At 39.3% G+C, this 20222-nt stretch overlaps 1 protein-coding gene across 5 annotated transcripts in view; it reads right to left on the reverse strand.

Annotated features, from left to right (window-relative positions):
- Positions 1-20222, reverse strand: part of PALLD (palladin, cytoskeletal associated protein) — a 428477-nt gene that overhangs the window by 242307 nt on the left and 165948 nt on the right. For all 5 annotated transcript variants that reach the window (XM_035022736.1, XM_035022734.1, XM_035022732.1 and 2 more), the window contains exon 3: positions 4164-4342. In XM_035022736.1, the coding sequence (XP_034878627.1) occupies positions 4164-4342 (179 nt within the window). The remainder of the gene's footprint in view (positions 1-4163; positions 4343-20222) is intronic.

Genomic DNA, 20222 nt, shown 5'->3' on the forward strand with positions numbered 1-20222 from the left:
TGGGGTGTCTGGATGATGGACATTGGGGAGGGTATGTGCTATGGTGAGTGTTGTGAATTATGTAAGACTGATGAATCACAGACCTGTACCCCTGAAACAATACATTATATGTTAATAAAAAAAACGTAAAAAAAATAGAGATCAGATAATGTGACCTTTCAGTTTAAACTCTCCATAATTAGTGATTCTATTTAGCATAAAGACCAAACTGCTAACAGTGACCACAGGGCTCTATGTTGCACGTGTGCTGGCCATAGCCGAACTCTCCAAGCCACTACCTTCCTGGACTTCCTTCTGCTCCTTGAACACACAGGTTCCTAGCTGCCCCCATCTTAATGAGATCATGTGCATTTTACTCTGTGGTTAAGAGGGCAGACTCAGGAGTCAGACTACCTGGCTTTCAATCCTTGAATCCCAGCTGTGTGTGAGAGATATCATGGACATTACCTAGCCTCTGTGAGTTTCTGATTCCTCAACCAGAAAATGGAGGTGATTTTTGTAAGGATTAAATGAGATAATCCATGCAAAAATCAAGAACAGTACTTGGCTCCTGGTTAATGCTAAATAAACATTGGCTATTGTTCTTAAGCTATAATTTATTTTGTATCCTTCTAAAACTTGATGTGTAAGACAGTGAAATTTAGTTTTCAACCAGCAGGTTAACTTTTTAGCTAAGGTTTTGTTGAGATTTTGAAGTTCTATAAAAAACTTCCTACTCTCGACAGACCCCACAAATGACTGCATGCTGACACAATAACAGCAACATGGTTTAGGATACAATTCAGTAGCGGTATGTTTGAGTCTAATTCAGTCCTGGAATGAGTAATATAAAAATATAAAATATAAAAAATATAAAAAATAAAATATAAAAATTTCTTGGGGCACCTGGGTGGCTCAGTCAGTTAAGTGTCTGACTCTTGATTTCGGCTCAGGTCATGATCTCAGGGTCGTGAGATTGAGCCCTGTGTCAGGCTCTGCACTGAGCGTAGAATCTCTCTCCCTCTGCCTCTGCTACTCCTCCCTGCACCCCCTCCCCACCCCACCCCCAGCACGCACACTCTAAAAAAAATAAGTAAAAATAAAAATTTCTTACTTTTGATTATAACATGAGCCTAAGAATTCATGAAATTCTCTCCCATTACATGTAATTGTAATTGTTCTTTGGGTAAAAATACACTAAAATCTGTTTGTTTGTTTGTTTAATTATGATCCATACTTCACAAGGCTAATGAGCCAGTTTTCTAAAGCACCTTATATCAGGCTTAGGAGACTCTTTTAAAGATTGATTGATTGATTGATTGATTGATTTGAGAGAGACAGCAGAGTGAGCAAGAACACGAGTGGCAGGGAGAGGCAGAGGGAGAGGGAGAAGCAGGCTCCCCGCTAAGCAGGGAGCCCAAAGTGGGGCTCAATCACAGGACCCTGAGCAGAAGGCAGACTCTTAACTGATTGAGCCATCCAGGCACCCTAGGAGACTTTTTTTTTTTAATATGTGTATAGAATATTAACAGTAAGATTTAATAAAATATAAGAGACTGACTCTTAATGGTTATTCTTACTCTGCCCAGTTCCCTCATTCTCCACAATCTATCTGAACTCACAGATACCCCAAGGCTGGCTGGCTATCGAAGTAAATCCAGTGTTATCACGTGGAAAACTGTACACTGGAAAAAATTCATTATCTTTGTTGAGGTTCTGGCATGAAATGTGCATGGTATATAGAACCAGTGATTAAAAAAAAAAAAAGATTTATTTATTTTAGAGAGTACATGAGAGCACCAACTAGGGGAGAGGGAGAGAGAGAGAATCCCCAAGCAGACTCCCCACTGAGCACAGAGCCTAACATGGGGCTCAATCCCAGAACCCCAAGATCATGACCTGAGCCTAAATCAAGAGTCAGGCACTTCAGCGACTGAGCCACCCAGTCGTCCCAAGAACCAGTGATTACTTTTTGCCTGCTGATATCTCATCTGGAGGATTTCAAAGGCAGAAGAGGACTGGTAGTTCAGGAACTTCGATACAGATTTATTGAAATAAAATTAAAAACCTGGTGTGAATGTTTTAGGTCTACCAGAGTTAGATACCGAAACTGGTTTCACAGGAGGTAGAGAAATATTTTCTTTTATTACATAAAAGTAGGTGTATCTCATATATATATATTCTAGTTAACCTTTTAAGTTAATTTGTATCCTTGTAACACTTTCTATATTTCTATCACTTATTATAACATCACTTACATTGTTTGTTTGTTTGTTTTCTATGTGTCCATCTCTGCTGTTAGACTGGGAACTCCTAGATGCCAGGGAATGGGTCTTTATTATCTGGCACATAGTAGGGCCTTAATAAACACAGGCTGAAATCAGTTGGCAGCCTATTAAATTGAATGTGAGGGGTGCCTGGGTGGCTCAGTCCTTAAGCGTCTGCCTTAGGCTCAGGTCAGGATCCCAGGGTCCTGGGATGGAGCCCCGCATCGGGCTCCCTCCTCGGCGGGAAGCCTGCTTCTCCCTCTCCCACTCCCCCTGCTTGTGTTCCCTCTCTCCCTGTGTCCCTCTCTGTCAAATAAATAAATAAAATCTTTAAAAAATAAAAATAAAAAAAAAATTGAATGTGATTTCACATAACATCTGTAGCATAAAAGCAATGCACACTAAAATTCACCACATTTCCAGCAATGCTGAAAGCAAATAAAGCATTTAATTTTAAGAGGCTCTATCTGAACTTGGATTTCGGAGGCATATCTGATTATCATTAGCAAACAGTTTTCTTATGCAAGTTTAAGTTCCTTTCATTGTATTCTAAACTGCTTTAAGAAGTTTGCAAAACAGCCCCCCCACCCCATGACTAATCCTGCTAACTTATTAAATTTTAAAAGTCTTTTTGTCATTCATTTAGCATTCTGAAATGTATGACACAGTGGTTAAGAATATGCGCCTTGGAGCAAGACTGCCTGGGTTCAAATCCCTGGGGTGACTTTGAAAGAATTGCTTTAACCTCTCTAGGTCTCAGTTTACCCACATATAGAAAGCAGATACTATTAATACCTCATAGGCTTACATGGAAGTTTAAATCATTATGCATGAGCATATGCACACTTATAAGTGTCATGTAAGTATTACTTATTGTTCTATACAAAACGTTTGCTTTCATTAACAGGACACAGTCCCTTGAGGAGCTACAGATGTTTACATTCAAAGACAATGCAGAGGATCCTTTTATTAAAAATAAAGGTTCATACTTCCAGTCAGTGGTAATAATTTCTCTAAAACTACATTTTTTGTCAATTCTTGAAAGAGCTATGAATTATGATTCATATCTTGCTTTTAGCTTAAATAATAAAGAAATTTGGTGGAATTAAACAGTAAAAAAATAAAAAGATGAAGAGTAAGGTAGTGGAGACCTCGAGGATTTTAATCTTTTTTTGTATTTTAACTACTACTTTGAAAAGCAACCAATTAATAGAGTACTCATCAGTTTATGGATTTAGAAACAGTATGTGCGCACTGTGGCTCTTAAAACATTTCCAACTTAAATTATTGGTATTGATCAAACTGCAATAATAATTTAAAGCTATATACTTTCACATCAAGTTTTCTAATTTCCCACAGGCTGAGTCTTGTCAAAAACAAAAGAAATATTCTACTCTCTGCCTATCCCTTTTTAATACAACACTGATTCTTGAGGTTTTTTCTACCTAGTGATTCCAAGTTCAAAGTACATTTAGGAGGAATGACAGAATCTTAACAAAAGAGGAAAAATTCCAGAAAAAAAATAAGAACATTTAAAAATATTCGATCATTTAGCATTTCCATGAATGATTTCCTAAATCATCTATAGTTAGACTCTATCTGACTGATAGACATGGTATTGTTCCCATTCTCTCTTCACTAGAGAAACCAAAAATAAGACACTTTACATTTTAAATAAATTCATGCTCATGTAGCTGAAATGTTTTCAATTAAAAGGAACAAATGTTGACCTTAGACATAGCTGATGTATGCCCAAGTGTCAGAACTGTTCAATTCGTATAAAATTTTCGGGAGATATGAGGTTTGAGTCACACCACCATTACGTTGTTTGTGTTGGAAAAGCATGTTCCCCAGTGAAGCTTGACTCAAGCTCTCAGGCCGTATCTACCCCTTTAAGTCAGAGGCGCCTCTCCTTACCTTCAATGAACACCTCCGCAGACGTGGTGTCTGAGCCGCTGGGGTTTGCAGCCAGGCAGGTATAGCGACCTGTGTCGTCCTCAAAGGCCTCTGCTATGATCAGGGTGTGGAGGTCCCCGCCCTCACTGCGGATCTGAATATCAGGAGTGCTGTGGAGCTCTTTTCCCTCACAGAACCATCTGCAGGCCAAATGGAGGTCAAAGGACAGGAGAGAAAGAAAGGAAATGGTGATGCTTAAAATAATAAAGCAGAAGTAAAAGGCTAATGCCCTGTAATAAGATGCCCATTTGATTAAAAAAAAAAAAAGATCTATGTCAATGTTACTGAGGGAAATGCTACATTTTAGACCATGAAATTAATGACTAGACAATTCCCCCAGGTTTTCTTTGTAAAGCATCTTGTATGTTTTATCAACCTTGAAATAAGGGATATTGTCAAACTTGGAAAGACCATTTTAGTTAACAAAACAAAAGGAACAGAAATTCAAAGTGTCTTATAGAATGTTTTATTATCATAGATGCCCCTTATAACTTGATTATTCTGACCTTAAGAAAAATAGGAAATATAAACATTATGCTCAAAATATCTAATGTATCAAGGGGGAACGAGTCATCATGTTAAAAAATTACAGGCAGCAATATTTTTGTTGACCCTAAGACTTGTGATCAGCTGAGCAATAACAGATTTAATGCTTTCCACATTTCTGGTATTTACAAAACTTTCTAGCCGAACGCCTGGCCTCCACAAGGTAGGGAGACGTAGGTTGTGCTGTAATTCATTCTTGTTGGTCAGCACTTTGCCTTTCCCAAACAACCAGGTCCTCGGTGTAGGAGGCTGCAAGCTGCCAGACCGTTTTAACGCACGCTCTCTCTCACACTTGCCTTATTCCCCCAGCACCTCAAACTCTCAACAGGATTTTTATAAAAAAACAAAAACAAAAACATGAAGCTGCCCTAAAACCTCCCCTAAATGTGATTTATTTTTAAAGAAATATGTAGGAATGTGCCACTTACAACCAAAAGCACTGAGGTCTCTGGGACAATATTGTCCATTTACCTCTTGATCGGCACTCAGATTTCCTCGCAGTCTCATATTCTATAAAATTCTTTGGACTTTGCATCCTTTTGTAAAAATATGGCATCGAAGGCTAAGTTTTTTCTGTATTTAGGTAGCATAGTTTAGGTATTTATCTATATTTAATCTGAAAATAAAACCAGTTTGCTAATACTCTGGGTATTAACTCCAGAAACTGTATTAAAAATTAAATATGGGTTACTCATAGAAGAACAGGGAAGACTTTGGGAATTAAAAGACATTTATCACCGCCACCTTGCCAACAGAGCATCCTCTGCAACACAGCACCTACTACTTCTGAGATGATTGAGAAGAGCAGTATTTCTTGACTCTGGAGCATTTTGTAATTTCCTTTGTCTTTTTTAAGATTTTATTTATTTGAGGGAGAGAGCGAGGGGGAGAGAGAGAGAGGAGCAGGGGGAGAGGCAGAGGGAAAAGGAGAAGCCGACTCTCCATTGAGCACGAGACCAATGCGGGGCTCGATTCCAGAACCCCGGGATCATGACCTGAGCCAAAGGCAGACGCTTAACCGACTGAGCCTCCCAGGTGCCCTGTTTCCTTTGTCTTCAAAAAGCTGCACAGAACATTCAGCCTAGAGTCATCTTCCAGTTCCTTCTTTACTGTTCTCTTTACACAGTCACAGACCAGATCTTCACCCATGAGAACTGACTGGATTAAGTTAACGGATTTCGCCATCTCTAGTGAACTATAGATTCTTCCTCGATTCTGTATCAGATTAAAGCTCTTCCCGCATACATCAGTCTCTAAACTTTAGATCTGTCATTGAAGCCATTCATACACCTGGCCCTGATTTTATTTCCATTTTATCATTTTCCTATACTAATCCTCTGTTTCTATTAAATATTTGCATGGATTTGTTATTTCCTACCTAGTCCTCATGTAGCACTTGCTGACCTTCCTTTGCCTATCCTTTCTCTTCCTTAGAATTTTCTCCTGCCCTCTTCACTAAAGCCCCTTCCTTATAGCCAAGCTAAAGGCTCCTTCGACAGATTAAATTCAACTGAACATATGCTTGTTGGGCATCTTTTATGTGGAAGGCACTGCATTACATATTACAGGTAATAGAATAAAGTCTGGTAAACTCTGCAACTAGTTGAGGACTGTCTTTATCTTCCATGAAAAAGATACAAACCAACACTTGGAGGGAAAATTAAGCATGAAAAATACAATGAAGGTTTAAGAGAGGGCAAGAGTAATTTGCTTTGGTTAGATGTGCTTCATAAGGAAACCACTGTCAGCTACCCAAGGGAGTGTGGCATCTTGTCCTCTAACTCCTGAGTCAGCAAACCCACAGCTTGCAGCCCCATCATCTGTTCTCATATGGCCCATGAGCCAAGAACAGTTTTCATATTTTTAAGTTTTTGCAAAAAAGTCAAAAGAAGAAGAATTTGTGAGATATGGAAATTACAAAAAGTTCAAATTTCAGCATCTATCAAGTGTTTTGTTTTTTTTTTTTTGGAACCCTGCCATGCTCATTGACATATTGTCTCTAGCTGCTTCTGCATTATAGTGACAGAGGTGGGTAGTTGCATCAGAGTATATGGCCCACAAATCCTAAAATATTTTCTATCTGCACTTTATAGAAAAAGTTTGCCAACTCCTGCTCTAATTTCTTGCTCCTCAGAGTGTGATCCTTGGACCAGCAGCATCGGCATCATTGGGGAGTTTATCAGAAATGCAGAATCTTGATCCTCATCCCAAATCTACTCAATCAGTTCAGATCCTCCAGGTGACTCACATGCACACAAAGGTTAAGCAGTTCAGGTCTGTGAGGTTTGGACCATACCATCCTGCATCACCGCGTCCTGGCTCTCCCTCTAAGTTATTCACTTCTTTAACCTAGCAACCATATTTTATGTGTCTTGTACTTCTGCTCCCTTGCACATAAGTGCATGTAAAATTATGTTCTGTTTCTCCTACCTCTGTACTGAACAAATTTTAACTTATTTTTTTTTAAAGATTTTATTTATTTATTTGAGAGAGAGAATGAGAGACAGCACAAGAGGGAAGAGGGTCAGAGGGAGAAGCAGACCCCCCACTGAGCAGGGAGCCCGATGCGGGACTCGATCCCGGGACTCCAGGATCATGACCTGAGCCGAAGGCAGTCGCTTAACCAACTGAGCCACCCAGGCGCCCTTAACATCTTTCATTTGACCTTAGATCACATAGCACTTTATGACAGTTTCTGTATTATTTCCTCACACCATTATTTGAGGCCTACCGTGTCTATGCCTTATTTTCCCACCTAGGAAATAGACTTCTTCATTGCAGAAAAAAACTTTTAAACTTTTTTTTTTTTTTTTTTTACTGATCCACAGTGTATTGTATCCTTGATGCTTTAAAAATACAACCTGCTGCTCGTTACTTCAGAATATGTTTCCCATGAAAAACCTAATAGCGAGGGATCTATGGACGAATAGATTTGGAAGATGTTATATGTCTCACTTCTTGATGTTTGCAATTCACATTTTCTTATTAAAGGCCCTGAAAGTCCTGCAGAGAAGAAATTTAACACTGTCTAATCTAGTATTTACTCAACTTATTTGACCATGAGATTCTAATTTAGCATCTACCAACATTTTGTTCAGTCATGTGTATGCTTTTCTAGCAGTCTTATCATAGAATCTGCAGTTTTCTAAAAATGAATTAAGACAAATATAATCTGAGCAATAAAGATTAAGGAAACAACTGCATTTTTTGTGACAGCCTAACACCTATTTTTGTCTTCTGAAGTGGTTCAGCCGGTCTTTAACAATTGCATATGGTGAAATGGTTGGTGCTTACAAACCATTAGACTGATCTGGTTTTTGCTTTCTAAGCACTCATGCCATTTGTTCTCCAGCTCCATGAATAAAATTTAAAAAGCATCTCAGATTGTAACATAGTGCAGAGAAAAGATGAAATTTGTCCAAATTCAGCAATACGTCAAATTACTATGAGTCATTTGTATTGCATTGACACTCTCAGGGAAGTCAGATTGTTCCTGATATAAGTACCTGTCAAGTGACCAGTTCTATGTTGTTAAAATGTGGTAAGACAGGGTGTGACTTGAGAGGGGGAAAAACTGCAAATATTTAGATGGCAGACTCCCTGTAGCAACAAAAAGGGCAGCATGGTTCCTGGCCAATATTTAGATAAATGTGTGTTTAATTTATGATTGGAACCATTTGCACACTGGAGCTAGCAATGGCCAAGCAAAGAGGCTCAACTGTGACTTTAGGAAAGTCAGCTAGCCTTCCTGGTTCAGGTTCCTCACATATATGAGGACATGAGACTTTATTGCTGTAAAGTTTCACTATTCTAGGGTTCTTGGTGAAATGGAGGGTTTTATATTTAGGACTGCATTTAAAGTATTTCCAGAAATGATACAGAAAATTCTTCAATGAAAGATCCAAGTAACTAATGGCTTCTCTTCTATGAAATATACTAAATATAATAGAGCTTCTAAGGTTATAAGGATTCCACGATGGGTCCCTAAATGTGTCAGTGGACCCAGCACCTTGTCTTTATAACTACCATGTACTTAACTTCCCACCTTCTACTGAGATCAGTTCTTCATGTGCCCCTCTATCCTGTAACTTCTTCTGGGGCAGAGACCTGGTCTTTTTAACTTAATTCACTAAGTTAATAAGTGTGCTATATGTCCCAGCACAATGTTTGGTATATGGACTATATTAACTATGCCTTTTTATTTTCTGTAATTCTGAGGCTATAGACATCTGGGCCTTGCTGATCCCAGAAAGACTGCCCTTCCCAGGGCTAGCCAATTCCTAAAGAGAGTAAGTGACTCCTTTGGGCACACCTTTCATATGAAAGCTCATCAGTCTGGAGCCACATCCCCACCACCTCTTCTGTTGGGCTCTCCCACTCAGGGCCACTACTGTCCTGCTCTTATCACCCCAGAACCAGAGAGCAAAACACTAGGGGACAGTAGCCCCTAGGCCGCAGAGTTTGCTGCAATTATTCAAACCAGCCGATCTTAAATGTGCTTACCCTGTTTCACCCACTCCTTCCTGTGGAAACTACGGTAAAGCTCTTGCCCATGCCCACTCCCCCGCCACCTCTCTGACCCCTTGCAGGAGGCACCTGGTGACCCCCCTGTAGTCCCCCATGGCATAGCATGCTCTTTACGTGTGGAAACTGTGAATAACAAAATATCTTTCAATGGCAGTCCAGTCCTAATCTGTTGGCCTCATCATACCTGAATAATAATAAAACCTACATTTTAAAGCACTGAACTAATCAAAGAATTAGCTTACAAGTGAAGAAAAGATTGAACAGTTTAAATAGTACCTATTATAGTTTTTGTCTTGAGGAGTATACAGAGAGAAGTGTATCTACTCTCACCTGCTCATACTGAAGTGCATTTAAAAAGCATAAAATTAAACTCAAAATAATCTTCTTCAAAAGAGGAAATCAGCTTTGTCCATTCTTTATGGAGCAGATCAAATACAAATCACTTTCTTGCCTAACCTAAGAGAATTCTGGAGATTTAAAGTTTTGATGCAACGAAGTAGATGGATAAGATGTACTCAGGGCATGTTTGTTTTGCTAGATTTCTTTAAGGTCATACTTCTATCAGTTTCCTGGAAAGGATTCAAAACATTTAGTATTCTTCAAAGAAAAGGTAAACCTCAGGTTTGTTGATTAAATTTTGATCTGAAGTTTTCCTGTATTAAATTCTGTATGAATTTAAGATATGGTACACACACACACGCACGCACACACACACGCGCGCGCAGACACATACACACACTGGAATATTACTCAGCCATCAAAAAAGAGAAATCTTGCCATTTGCAATGATGTGGATGGAGTTAGAGTGTTTTATGCTAAGTGAAGTAAGTCAGAGAAAGACAAATACCATATGATCTTACTCATGTGGAATTTAAGAAAGAAACAGATGAACATATGGGAAGGGGGAAAAGAAAAAAAGGAGAGAGGGAAACAAGCCGTAAGAGACTATTAACAAAAGAGAACAAAATGGGGGTTTCTGGGGGGGGGGGGGGGGGGGCTAGGTGTGTGATGGGTATTCAGAGGGCACTTGTTGTGATGAGCACTGGGTGTTGTATGTAAGTGATGAATCACTGAATTCTACTCCTGAAACCAATATTGCACTATATGTTAACTAAAATTTAAATTAAATAAATAAAAAATAAATTCTGGTTGCCAGTGCTGCTTAGGAAAAGCAATACTGGTGTGACAAGCTACAATGTTAGGCCTACAAAATAGGACAAAACACAGGCTTGGTCAATGCACGGAACGAGTAATGACACTGTCCTCTTTGCATATCCTGCGGCAGACATCACTAGTTGATGTGAATATCCTTTGCTAGTGAAACCGGATGTCTCAGAATTCTCAGCATGGCTGTTTGGGCAGGGTACAAAGCAACTGAAGTTGAAGTCTAATGAAACACATCTGCCATGCTCAATGTGGTCCCTTCTTGGAAGATACACCCTCCCTTTCCTCCAGATCCTGGAAGCTATTTCTATTACAGGAGTGGGGAAAGGGTTTGGTTGAGAGAGAATGTGTGGAAGTACGTAATAGAGCTGAGAGAGTCTACTTAGGTAAAATTCCACTTGAGGACACCCCTGGACTTTCTTTTTCCATTTATTATACCTGGAAGCCATTGATCTAATGGGTAAGACACTACCTAGTATATTGGAAAGTCAAAATCCAATTAACTACATTTCCATTCTGTACTTCTAATGAATTTCAACTTCAAGCAGACCTTGACCATACTTCATTTTAACTATAAAAATGGTTAAAATATATAACTACAATCTCATAGTTGGGATGAGGACACAGTATCTGGGAACTATGACAGTCATAAAGACTTCTATAAATTCAAAACAAGAGAGAGTGAATATATATATTCAATGCCTATCATATGCCATGTACTTTGCAAATATGGCGTTATTTCCCAAAAACCTGGTGAAATAGTTTTCATTTTATCTTTAGATATAGGCTATTCTCATTTACGTATAAATACGTATAAATACAAAAAAAAAAAAGAACGTGGACAATTAAATCCAGATAATTTCACAATTTCATCTTTCATCAAACGTTTGATTATGGATATAAACAGATTTTAACAAGGTTTACGGATTCTTGCTTTCTAAACTGGTGGACCTGGTAAGCAACAATGTGATTGCCACACAATGGGGAGCTGAGACACAAACACTTAAAAATCAGTGTAGTAAACCCTCATTCAAAAGAATTTAAGAGTTGCTCTTATAGGAGTAAGCCAGTTGAGACTGGTTGTCAGATTATAAGGTCATAAACAGGGCATGAAAATAATCTTGCATTAATTATAAATAAAATGTAAAAGGGTTAGGAGATAGTCATATTCATGCATTCATTTATTAATCACTTATTCATTCATCAAGGGGCTTATTGCACTTTGACTCAAATTCAGAAATGGACTGCGGGTACAGATGTCGGCTAAACTGGGCTTATTTTATGAGACTAGTAGTGGGGCAAGGTAGAGAAGAAAACCCAACTATAGACCTAGGAAATGATGAATACACTTCATCCAATGAATGGAGGCTCTTCTATCACATGGAAGCATGTACTGCTTTCAAAAATCTTTAAAAGTTGGTTATAAATTCATCCTTACAGATTAAGCTTGCTTTGGATCAAATACATAGGTTGCACTTAATTTGTTGGAGAAGGGATAATACTGATGAACTTCACAAGCCTTGAAATTTTTTTTATTCACAAAAGATAACAGGGGAAAAAAAGGACTGTCATATTTAAAGCTCTGTAAGATGGCCCATTTCTTTATATTACCCTGTGCTGGGATTTTGAAATCTACATTGTTTTAATGTATGTATTTCTTCTTGTTGTATAATATCTTTTTCTCAGGATTTGTCAAACATTCCAGCCTAAAAATGAGATGGTGCCAAAAATTCAAGGATCATATTATGGCACCAGCAGGACATAGTAGGATTGAAATTCAAGAAGGTGTTTTACATAGAAAAGTTCAATATTTAATTGTTCACTTTCTACATTTCAAGATGAGGTTAAACGTAACCTCTGATTTGGTCAGAACTCCACTGCTGGAGGAGAGCGGCTCCATCTGACTGCAGTCACACCAACAGCCTGGTTGGGGATCAAAAGGGGTCACAAGGGTAACTAACTCAAATCAGGGGGATCGCAGCTGCTTCTGAAAAAGTGGCTGCCTTTGAAAACCAACAATCGCCTCCATTCTTGGGCAGTGTAAGAGAATTTTAAAACTGACCTCCTGATGTGACCTTCCTTTTTTCCTTCTCTTATGACCCTGGCAACTGGCCGTGGGGCTCAGAACTGTATTTTGGAGCGGGATGTACATCTGGGAAAGCTCAGAACACTCTGGTTCTCCAAGACAGGGCAAGATTGTTGATTTTTAAAAATTTTTTTTTTTTTTAATTTTATTTATTTATTTGAGAGAGAGAGAATTAGAGACAGAGAGCATGAGAGGGAGGAAGGCCAGAGGGAGAAGCAGACTCCCTGCTGAGCAGGGAGCCCGATGCGGGACTCGATCCGGGACTCCAGGATCATGACCTGAGCCGAAGGCAGTCGCTTAACCAACTGAGCCACCCAGGCGCCCCAAGATTGTTGATTTTTAGGACAATAAATTCAACTGCTAAACGAAAGGAACTAACAAATCTACTGAAAAAGTAGAATATATACTACCCAGCATGGTATACGAATATTTTATGTTTTAAAAAAATCACATATGGCATCGCTTGGTTTAAAGGTTGACTGGTACCATCTATTCTAATACTGTCATGTAAACAGAAATACAGATTTTATGACTGATGGTTTCAGTATCTTTCTCTTCTTGAACCACAACCATGTATCATGGAAGTTTTCTGTGCCCTGTATTTTAAACAAGAGCAAGTTTTAAAATGAAAAAAATCGATTTATCAAATTTATAAAGCTTCATCAATGAATCTTGGCTAATATTTTCCAACTCTAAGGAAAATGGTAAATCTTGGGAGTCTGTTAATAGAACAATGAGGTGCTCATTAAATAAAACTTTTAAAAACAGCTGAGTTTCCATTTTCTCCTACATATCACTTTCCTTATGCTCACAGAGAAACAAAGTTACGTTGAAAGATGTAGCTCCATGTTTGCTTCCCAACTCCACTGATTTGTACTTCCTAGAAACATTTATCTTCAAAGGAGTATCAATGATTACAGGAAGGCAAATTTAGCCCACAGCTGCCCCCTTCTTCCTAAGTGCAAGCAGCCACATGACTTCACAGAAGCACATGATTGAAGAAACTGAAGGAACTAGTTTTTTAACTGCTGTTACAATGGAAATCGAGGGTAGGGAAGAAAAACAAAACAAAACAAAACAAAACAAAAACCCAGAGACATCAGTGGTTCAGCAAGGGTTGTATTTTCCAGGTGTTCCTTTCTCCCAAACGAACAGCAGTGCTCTGCCATGAAATGGAGATTTACCAAAATTGGTAACTTATGCCCAAGATGAATTTTATTTATGCCTAAGCTTGAAGTCAGGCCATCTGTAAATACTGTATTTCATACATCCTCAATTAAACATCAGTTAATTTTTATGGAGTATTTTTTGTCTTGTCACCAAGTATTTCTTAATTTTTTACATGTGTTCACATTAACCACAAGACACACCATGTTTATTCTGTCATGTGGATTTATAGGCAGACCAAAGTGAAATTAGTCCTCGTCTAAACTTACTATGGCTATAATTTCATGACTCCTTAGCTCGAAGGCCAATAGCTAAATTTGTGTGGACAACAGATGTACTTTAACCTTCTAGTCGAAAAGAGACCAATAAATAGATTGACTTTTTGAAATTCAAAGCCCAGGAAATGATAAAATAGCCTTTGAACCAAAACCAGACTCATGTCTACCAATTCTTTCTTCTCATAATCACTTTATGTCCTAAGAAAAAAAGATAAAACAGAGTGGGGAGAGAAAAAGTAGCCCAAATAAAAAGGAACTTCTAAAATGACTTTATCTAGTTTTGGCCGTAAGAGGTAGCTTCATATCTAGACACCAGGAGCATGTAGCATTTAATCAGTATGCCTAAAAAACAACTATAGAAGTAGGCAAGTAGAATCTACAACTAAATATTTGTGCTGCTGAAGCTGTTAAAATCCTAAGATTGCTTTCAGTACTTTCCACACTGGTGATGTAGTAGAAAGGACACTGGGGCTGGGAATCAGCACCCAGGGTTCTGGTTTTACCTGGTCAATAGACCAGCTAAGCTGAATGTAATCCAGTTGTTCTCTCTTTCGGGGCTTGAGTTTATTTGTGAAATGTGAGGAATGAACTAGACCAGTGTTTCCTCAAATGTGTCCCGAGAAACTAGTTTTGCATCAAGTTGACAGATACCACTGAGAAAGGGTTCTGTGGCCCAACAGGTTCATGGAGCAACAGGTTAAACAAAGTTAAACATCTGCCTTTACTACAGAACTTTCTAGAACTTTGACCATGCCGATGTACACTAAATTTCCAAGAGAGAAAAATGGCAGGCATCATTCTCAATCTTATTTGACTATGGAACACATGTTTTGAGAATCATATTGAAGCATTAATGTTACATGGGACACATTTTGGGAAACACTGGGTTGAATTATCACTAAGATCCCATCTAATTCTACAAAATAGTGACATTTAATACCTGGCCTACATTTTCTACCTTTTACAACCACCTCTTCCAGTGCTCATGACAGACATCAGTAATAAGGCAAAACCTTCTTTCCTACTAGCCCCAGACTTAGTTTCAGAGTCCTTCTCAGTGGTGCTCTGGGCAACCGCTACTGTTCAGACCGATCTGGCACTTGAGCTGAAACATATTTGCCATGCCTGATTTCATTGTCTATGTTTATGAATTATTTTCTTACACAGCAGTCAATGTGAAATGCTGATTGCAAACCTCCCATCTATCCTTGACTGTTTAAGAATTTTCTGTTTTTCTTCCTTTCTTGGACACGCAGCCATTATGCCACGGCACATGAAATTACTGGGGTCTTCCCCCCCGTTGGAAAATGCTGTGTCAATGTCTAAGATGACGTTCAAGTCAGGTCATTGCTGAGAAAGAAACAAGCTGCCATAATTACAGGAACCAATGGGACTGTGCCAGGTTAAGCCAAAATGTATGATTGTCCTACTTACACTTCACTGCAAGAGCCCCCTTGAAAACAGGATTTTGGCTTTAGTGGATATTTTGACTCTCTGCAAATGTGATTCATTCCCAGGAGTAGACAAAAGTAAATTTCCCAGTCTGAGGGGAAAAAAGGTTCCCAAGCTTCCTGTCACTCATTCACAGATTCCCGATACACCTGTTAAAAATAGATTCATCCTTACCAACCCTCTATGCAGGCACATAACTAAGTCAGCATGACCTGACAAGTCACACTTCAAAGATATCTATACTGTGAAAATTTGTACTGCATGTTTCCAAGCCTTCAAAGCGCTGAGGGAAAGAATGGATTAGAGAGAGAGCCTGAGAAGGAGAAACTGCATACATAAAACAGCAAGAGGTGCATATTCAGCTATTTTGTTGTTACAGTTACGCAGGTAATTACTAGCTATTGTTGTAACTTGGAGTGCATTCCAAAGGAAATAAAATGGGAGATGTTTTATTAGACAATGCTGTCAGTCTCCTAGGCTTTTGGAACTTGTCCACTGAGATACAACGATTACCTGAGAATTACAAAACCCAAAGAGGACTAAAACCAAAGTAGGGATAGGGAACAAGTCCTCTTGATGTCTTCAACTCTACATAAATACAGAAACCCACATGAAACAGGTTATGTATGGACTGCTAACAAGCCCGGTAGTGATTTCTTTGCATTTGACAAGCAATTACATTGAATGCAACTTTTTCCTCAGCCATGGAACAGCTTTCTCCCAAATCAAAGTACAGAAGATTTCATCTACAATTTTTCTTAGTTTATTAGTACCTTAATTTCTTGCCTTAATTGTGCTGCCGGCTAATCACAATTAGGTAAGGGAGGGGAAAACAGATGAAAGTGGGGATAGAAAATGAAGGGAGACTTTCTTTCTTTCCGAAAAAGCTGCAACTTCAGCATTCAAAGGGCTTTCCCCTCCCCTTCCCTCCACTCCCCTCCTCTCTTTCCTCTCCTCTTTCCCCTCTCCCCTCTCTCTTCTCTCCTCCCCTCTCCTCTCCAAAGGAGCCTTCAGCTAACACTGCACTGGTTGATGAGGCCCCATCAGCTGAACGCAGCTCAGCAGGCAAGGGTAGCCACTTCAGCCTCTCATCAGATTTGGTGGACCATCTGACTGAGGCATAGGGGAGCTTGGTGGCCTCCTCACACAATGTTCTGGCCCCAGTCTAGTCTAACGATGTTCAAGCGTGGCTAGTCTGGTCCCCTAGGAACCGCAGAATGAACATGAACAACGGAGTGTGAGTGCAAGCAAAGTTCAACCATACACTGGCCGTGTCAGTCAGTAACAACATATGGAAACTTGTTTGCTTTCCTTTTCCAAGATTTTCCCAGCTAACTCATATCAAAGCCACCCCCCTTTCTCAATGCTTTTCCCTCGTTCTTATGTTGTGTTCCTTCTACATGTCCACACTTAGAGGCCAGCTTTCCAAGAAGAGCTGTAATAAATGAAGTATCCAGCAAGGAAGGAACTCTTTGAATTAGACAATGAGAAATTAGGTATAGAATGAATCCTACTGTTAGCAGGTAGTGCTCATGTGCCCTGCACCGACTATCCCATCAACTAAACAGCCAATGTTTTCATCAAAACGTTGAGTCACATTTTGTACACACACACGCACACACCACCATACCATGCACCTACACACACACAACGCTGAATTAAACATCTGACCTCTCTTTGAATCAATTTACTGAAAGAGTCTCAAACACCCTGCAAGTGCTGCTTTGCAAACAGCCTTTCTGATTCTGATGCACACCGGTTAATTCTCTAAGCAGTATCTCTCCTCCTACCAACAATTTGGATCAAATACATACTTGTGAGCTTGTAGAACAGTGAGGCATTTTCCAAGAAAGCTGTCTCCACTGCTTCCCCTGAGATCCTGGGTCTGTGGAGCTGGAGGAGGGAGGGGCCTCAGGTGTATGAGCAAGAACAGGAAGTCAGGACTAATTATACCTTGTTTTATTTGGCTATTTGGAATAACAAACAAACGGGCATGTTTCATTTCAGTTGGTTTTTTCAGAGCGAATTACCTAAGGCTGGCACTGCGTTTCAGTTAGACTTGATTTTTTAAAGTGTTAAAATTAATGTTATGATTGGATACAGCTTAAATCTTTTTCTTTGAAAAATAGGGATTTTTCATGATGGAAAAAAGCTCTCTTTTCTGATTAGAATTAGAGCACCCACCACCTGGCCACAATCCACCAGTGAGTGCTTATATCCTGCATGCCCCAAAGCTACCTTGATGGCATAATACACAACTTTTAAAAAATTGACTTCAGAGGCACTTAAAGACTTGGCAAAAGACAAAACCAAACTAACCTCTAAAACTATTATGTGGTATGCGATGGGGGGTGGGGAGGCTTTAGCACAGGATATTTGCTATTTAGAGGAATTTCTAATAGTTCCTTTACTTGCACAGCAAATACTTACACAGTAAAAATACGTGTTTCTGTCATTTTAAAATGTCACCCATAATAATGGCTACGTGTGTTTGCTGTGCCGGAAACAACAGTATGTCCAAAATTTGTCTTGTGGAGGATTTTCAGTCTCAGAGCTCACTACATGTATATCAGGACATCTAGAAAAAATGATCTCTCCCTCAGCCACTTCTCTCCTGGGGGCTCCTCAAGAATTTCTTGGGACAAGGAAGAGTTTTGGCCAACAGTTGACTCTTTCCTTTCAGGCTGTGTACACTGGGAGAAAGCCTTTCTATCCTACCTAACGTTTTGGCAATTTATAGATATTGGGAAAATAAACAACTACTCTGTGCTAGAAAAAGGTGGAGGAGTTCAGGCTACATGTAAACGCTGTTCCATACTCATGCCTTTTCTCAATTCTTTTTTTTTTTTTTTTAAAGATTTTATTTATTTGACAGAGAGAGACACAGTGAGAGAGGGAACACAAGCAGAGGGAGTGGGAGAGGGAGAAGCAGGCTTCCCATGGAGCGGGGAGCCCGATGCGGGGCTCGATCCCAGGACCCCTGGATCATGACCTGAGCCGAAGGCAGACGTTTAACGACTGAGCCACCCAGGCACCCCTGTATTAGGTCAATTTTGAAGGATCTAAAGAAATTCCCTGCGGTTTCTTATGACTAAAATTATTCCATATGCCCAAAGATGGAATAGATTGGAATAAGTGAGTTCCCCGTCACTAGCTATGCTGAAGATGGAGGCAAATAGGCAGGAACCTTGTAGAGAGAATTCAAGAACTGGATGGATAATTGATTCAGAGTCTATGAGCACTGGTGCCATGATCTTTCTTTTAGCAAGCAACTGACAGCTGATGCATGAAAGTGGGACAAAACATCTAATGCCCGGTGTGCTGAATACTAAAGAATGGCATAATCCTCTTAATTATGATGCATTTACTAGATTAGCCTAATTTAATCAAGATAACTCTTGAGGTTTCCATGGGCTTTTTAATTAGGATGGTTTACTGGGGATCTATTAGCTGTTAAATGGAGCTTATGTTCAGCACACAAAATGCTACATTTCCATGTTTGCAAATGGTCACAAGATATATGTATATTTTTTATTTATTTATTTTAGAGAGAGAGAGTGTGAGCAGAGGGGGAGAGAGAGAATCTCAAGCAGACTCCACGCTCAGCGCAGAGTCCAATGAAGAGCTCGATCCCACGACCCTGAGATCATGACCTGAGTCCAAACTAAGAGCTGGACACTTAACCGACTGTGTCAGCCAGGGACGCCACAAAATATGTTTTTAAAAACTGATTCATACTTTGTACAAAAACCTGGGTCAAGAGGTGACATTAGAGTATTTCCTCTAAAAGAAAGACTTTCTAAATTTAATCATCTTCATCACTAACTTGCTTTGTAGTGAAGTTTCTACTTTTTCTTCACTCAAGTTCACATTTTAGCCTTATTTCATGGATTGTAGAACCTCTAAAAATGTCTGTTAGATAATCACATACTAAAATTCAAATCCAATGAGGTAAATAGGCAGGAACCTTGTAGAGAGAATTCAAGAACTGGATGGATAATTGATTCAAAATGCCAGGTCTTTTACTGCAATGTTAATTCATTAAAGTTTTCAAAAGCACAATTGAGAACTTTCAAAGAAATTTTTAAAATTCTGTCATTGAACTAAAGAATAACTTTCATGAAATTTTGCAAGTATGTTTTGACAGTTTTCTGAACATCCTCCCTTTTCTCCCATTTTTTGATATCCTTTCGTATTTTTCAACATTCTTCTTGGAAAACAATCCCATACCAACCAAGGAGTGAAGAAAAATCATGATTTCTGCATGGGGCTGGCACACACATAAAAGTATCTGTTGGGAGAGAAAAGCACTGTTCTCTACAGAAGGAACTCCCTGCTATGTTCATGCTGTGTATGAGTCTTCACAAGCTCCATCCGCTTCCTCAACATTTCCACCCTCAGACCCAAGCCTCTGGAGGGGGTGCTGGCCTTCCAGCTTCTGGCCGGTGTTTCACCTGCCTCTATCCCATCAGGTATTGTCTATTCTCAGTGTTGAGAAAGAACAACAAAACAGCCCTTGAACTGGTTGTGCTGAATCACTGTTTTTAGCTGTTTACTTTTGTTCAAAGGCAACTCTCCTAGATAAGATGTCAATATACATAATATGCAGATATTCGATAATCATGACCTCCCATTTCTTTAATTTACCCTCATGTCACTGAGGAGGAGTAGACATTCCTCCCTTTTCTCCGACCTCTTCTTCTTGTAAAGGAAACATCATTAGGATTCCTAAGTGACTAAGAACTAAAGTACTAAATAGCCATAAGATTCTGGTGGGATTAGAGATTTTCTGGCCAGTAA

This window comes from Mirounga leonina, unplaced genomic scaffold (genome assembly GCF_011800145.1).
Source record: "Mirounga leonina isolate KUSES-001 unplaced genomic scaffold, KU_Mleo_1.0 Mir_176, whole genome shotgun sequence".
Taxonomy (NCBI): Eukaryota; Metazoa; Chordata; class Mammalia; order Carnivora; family Phocidae; genus Mirounga; species Mirounga leonina.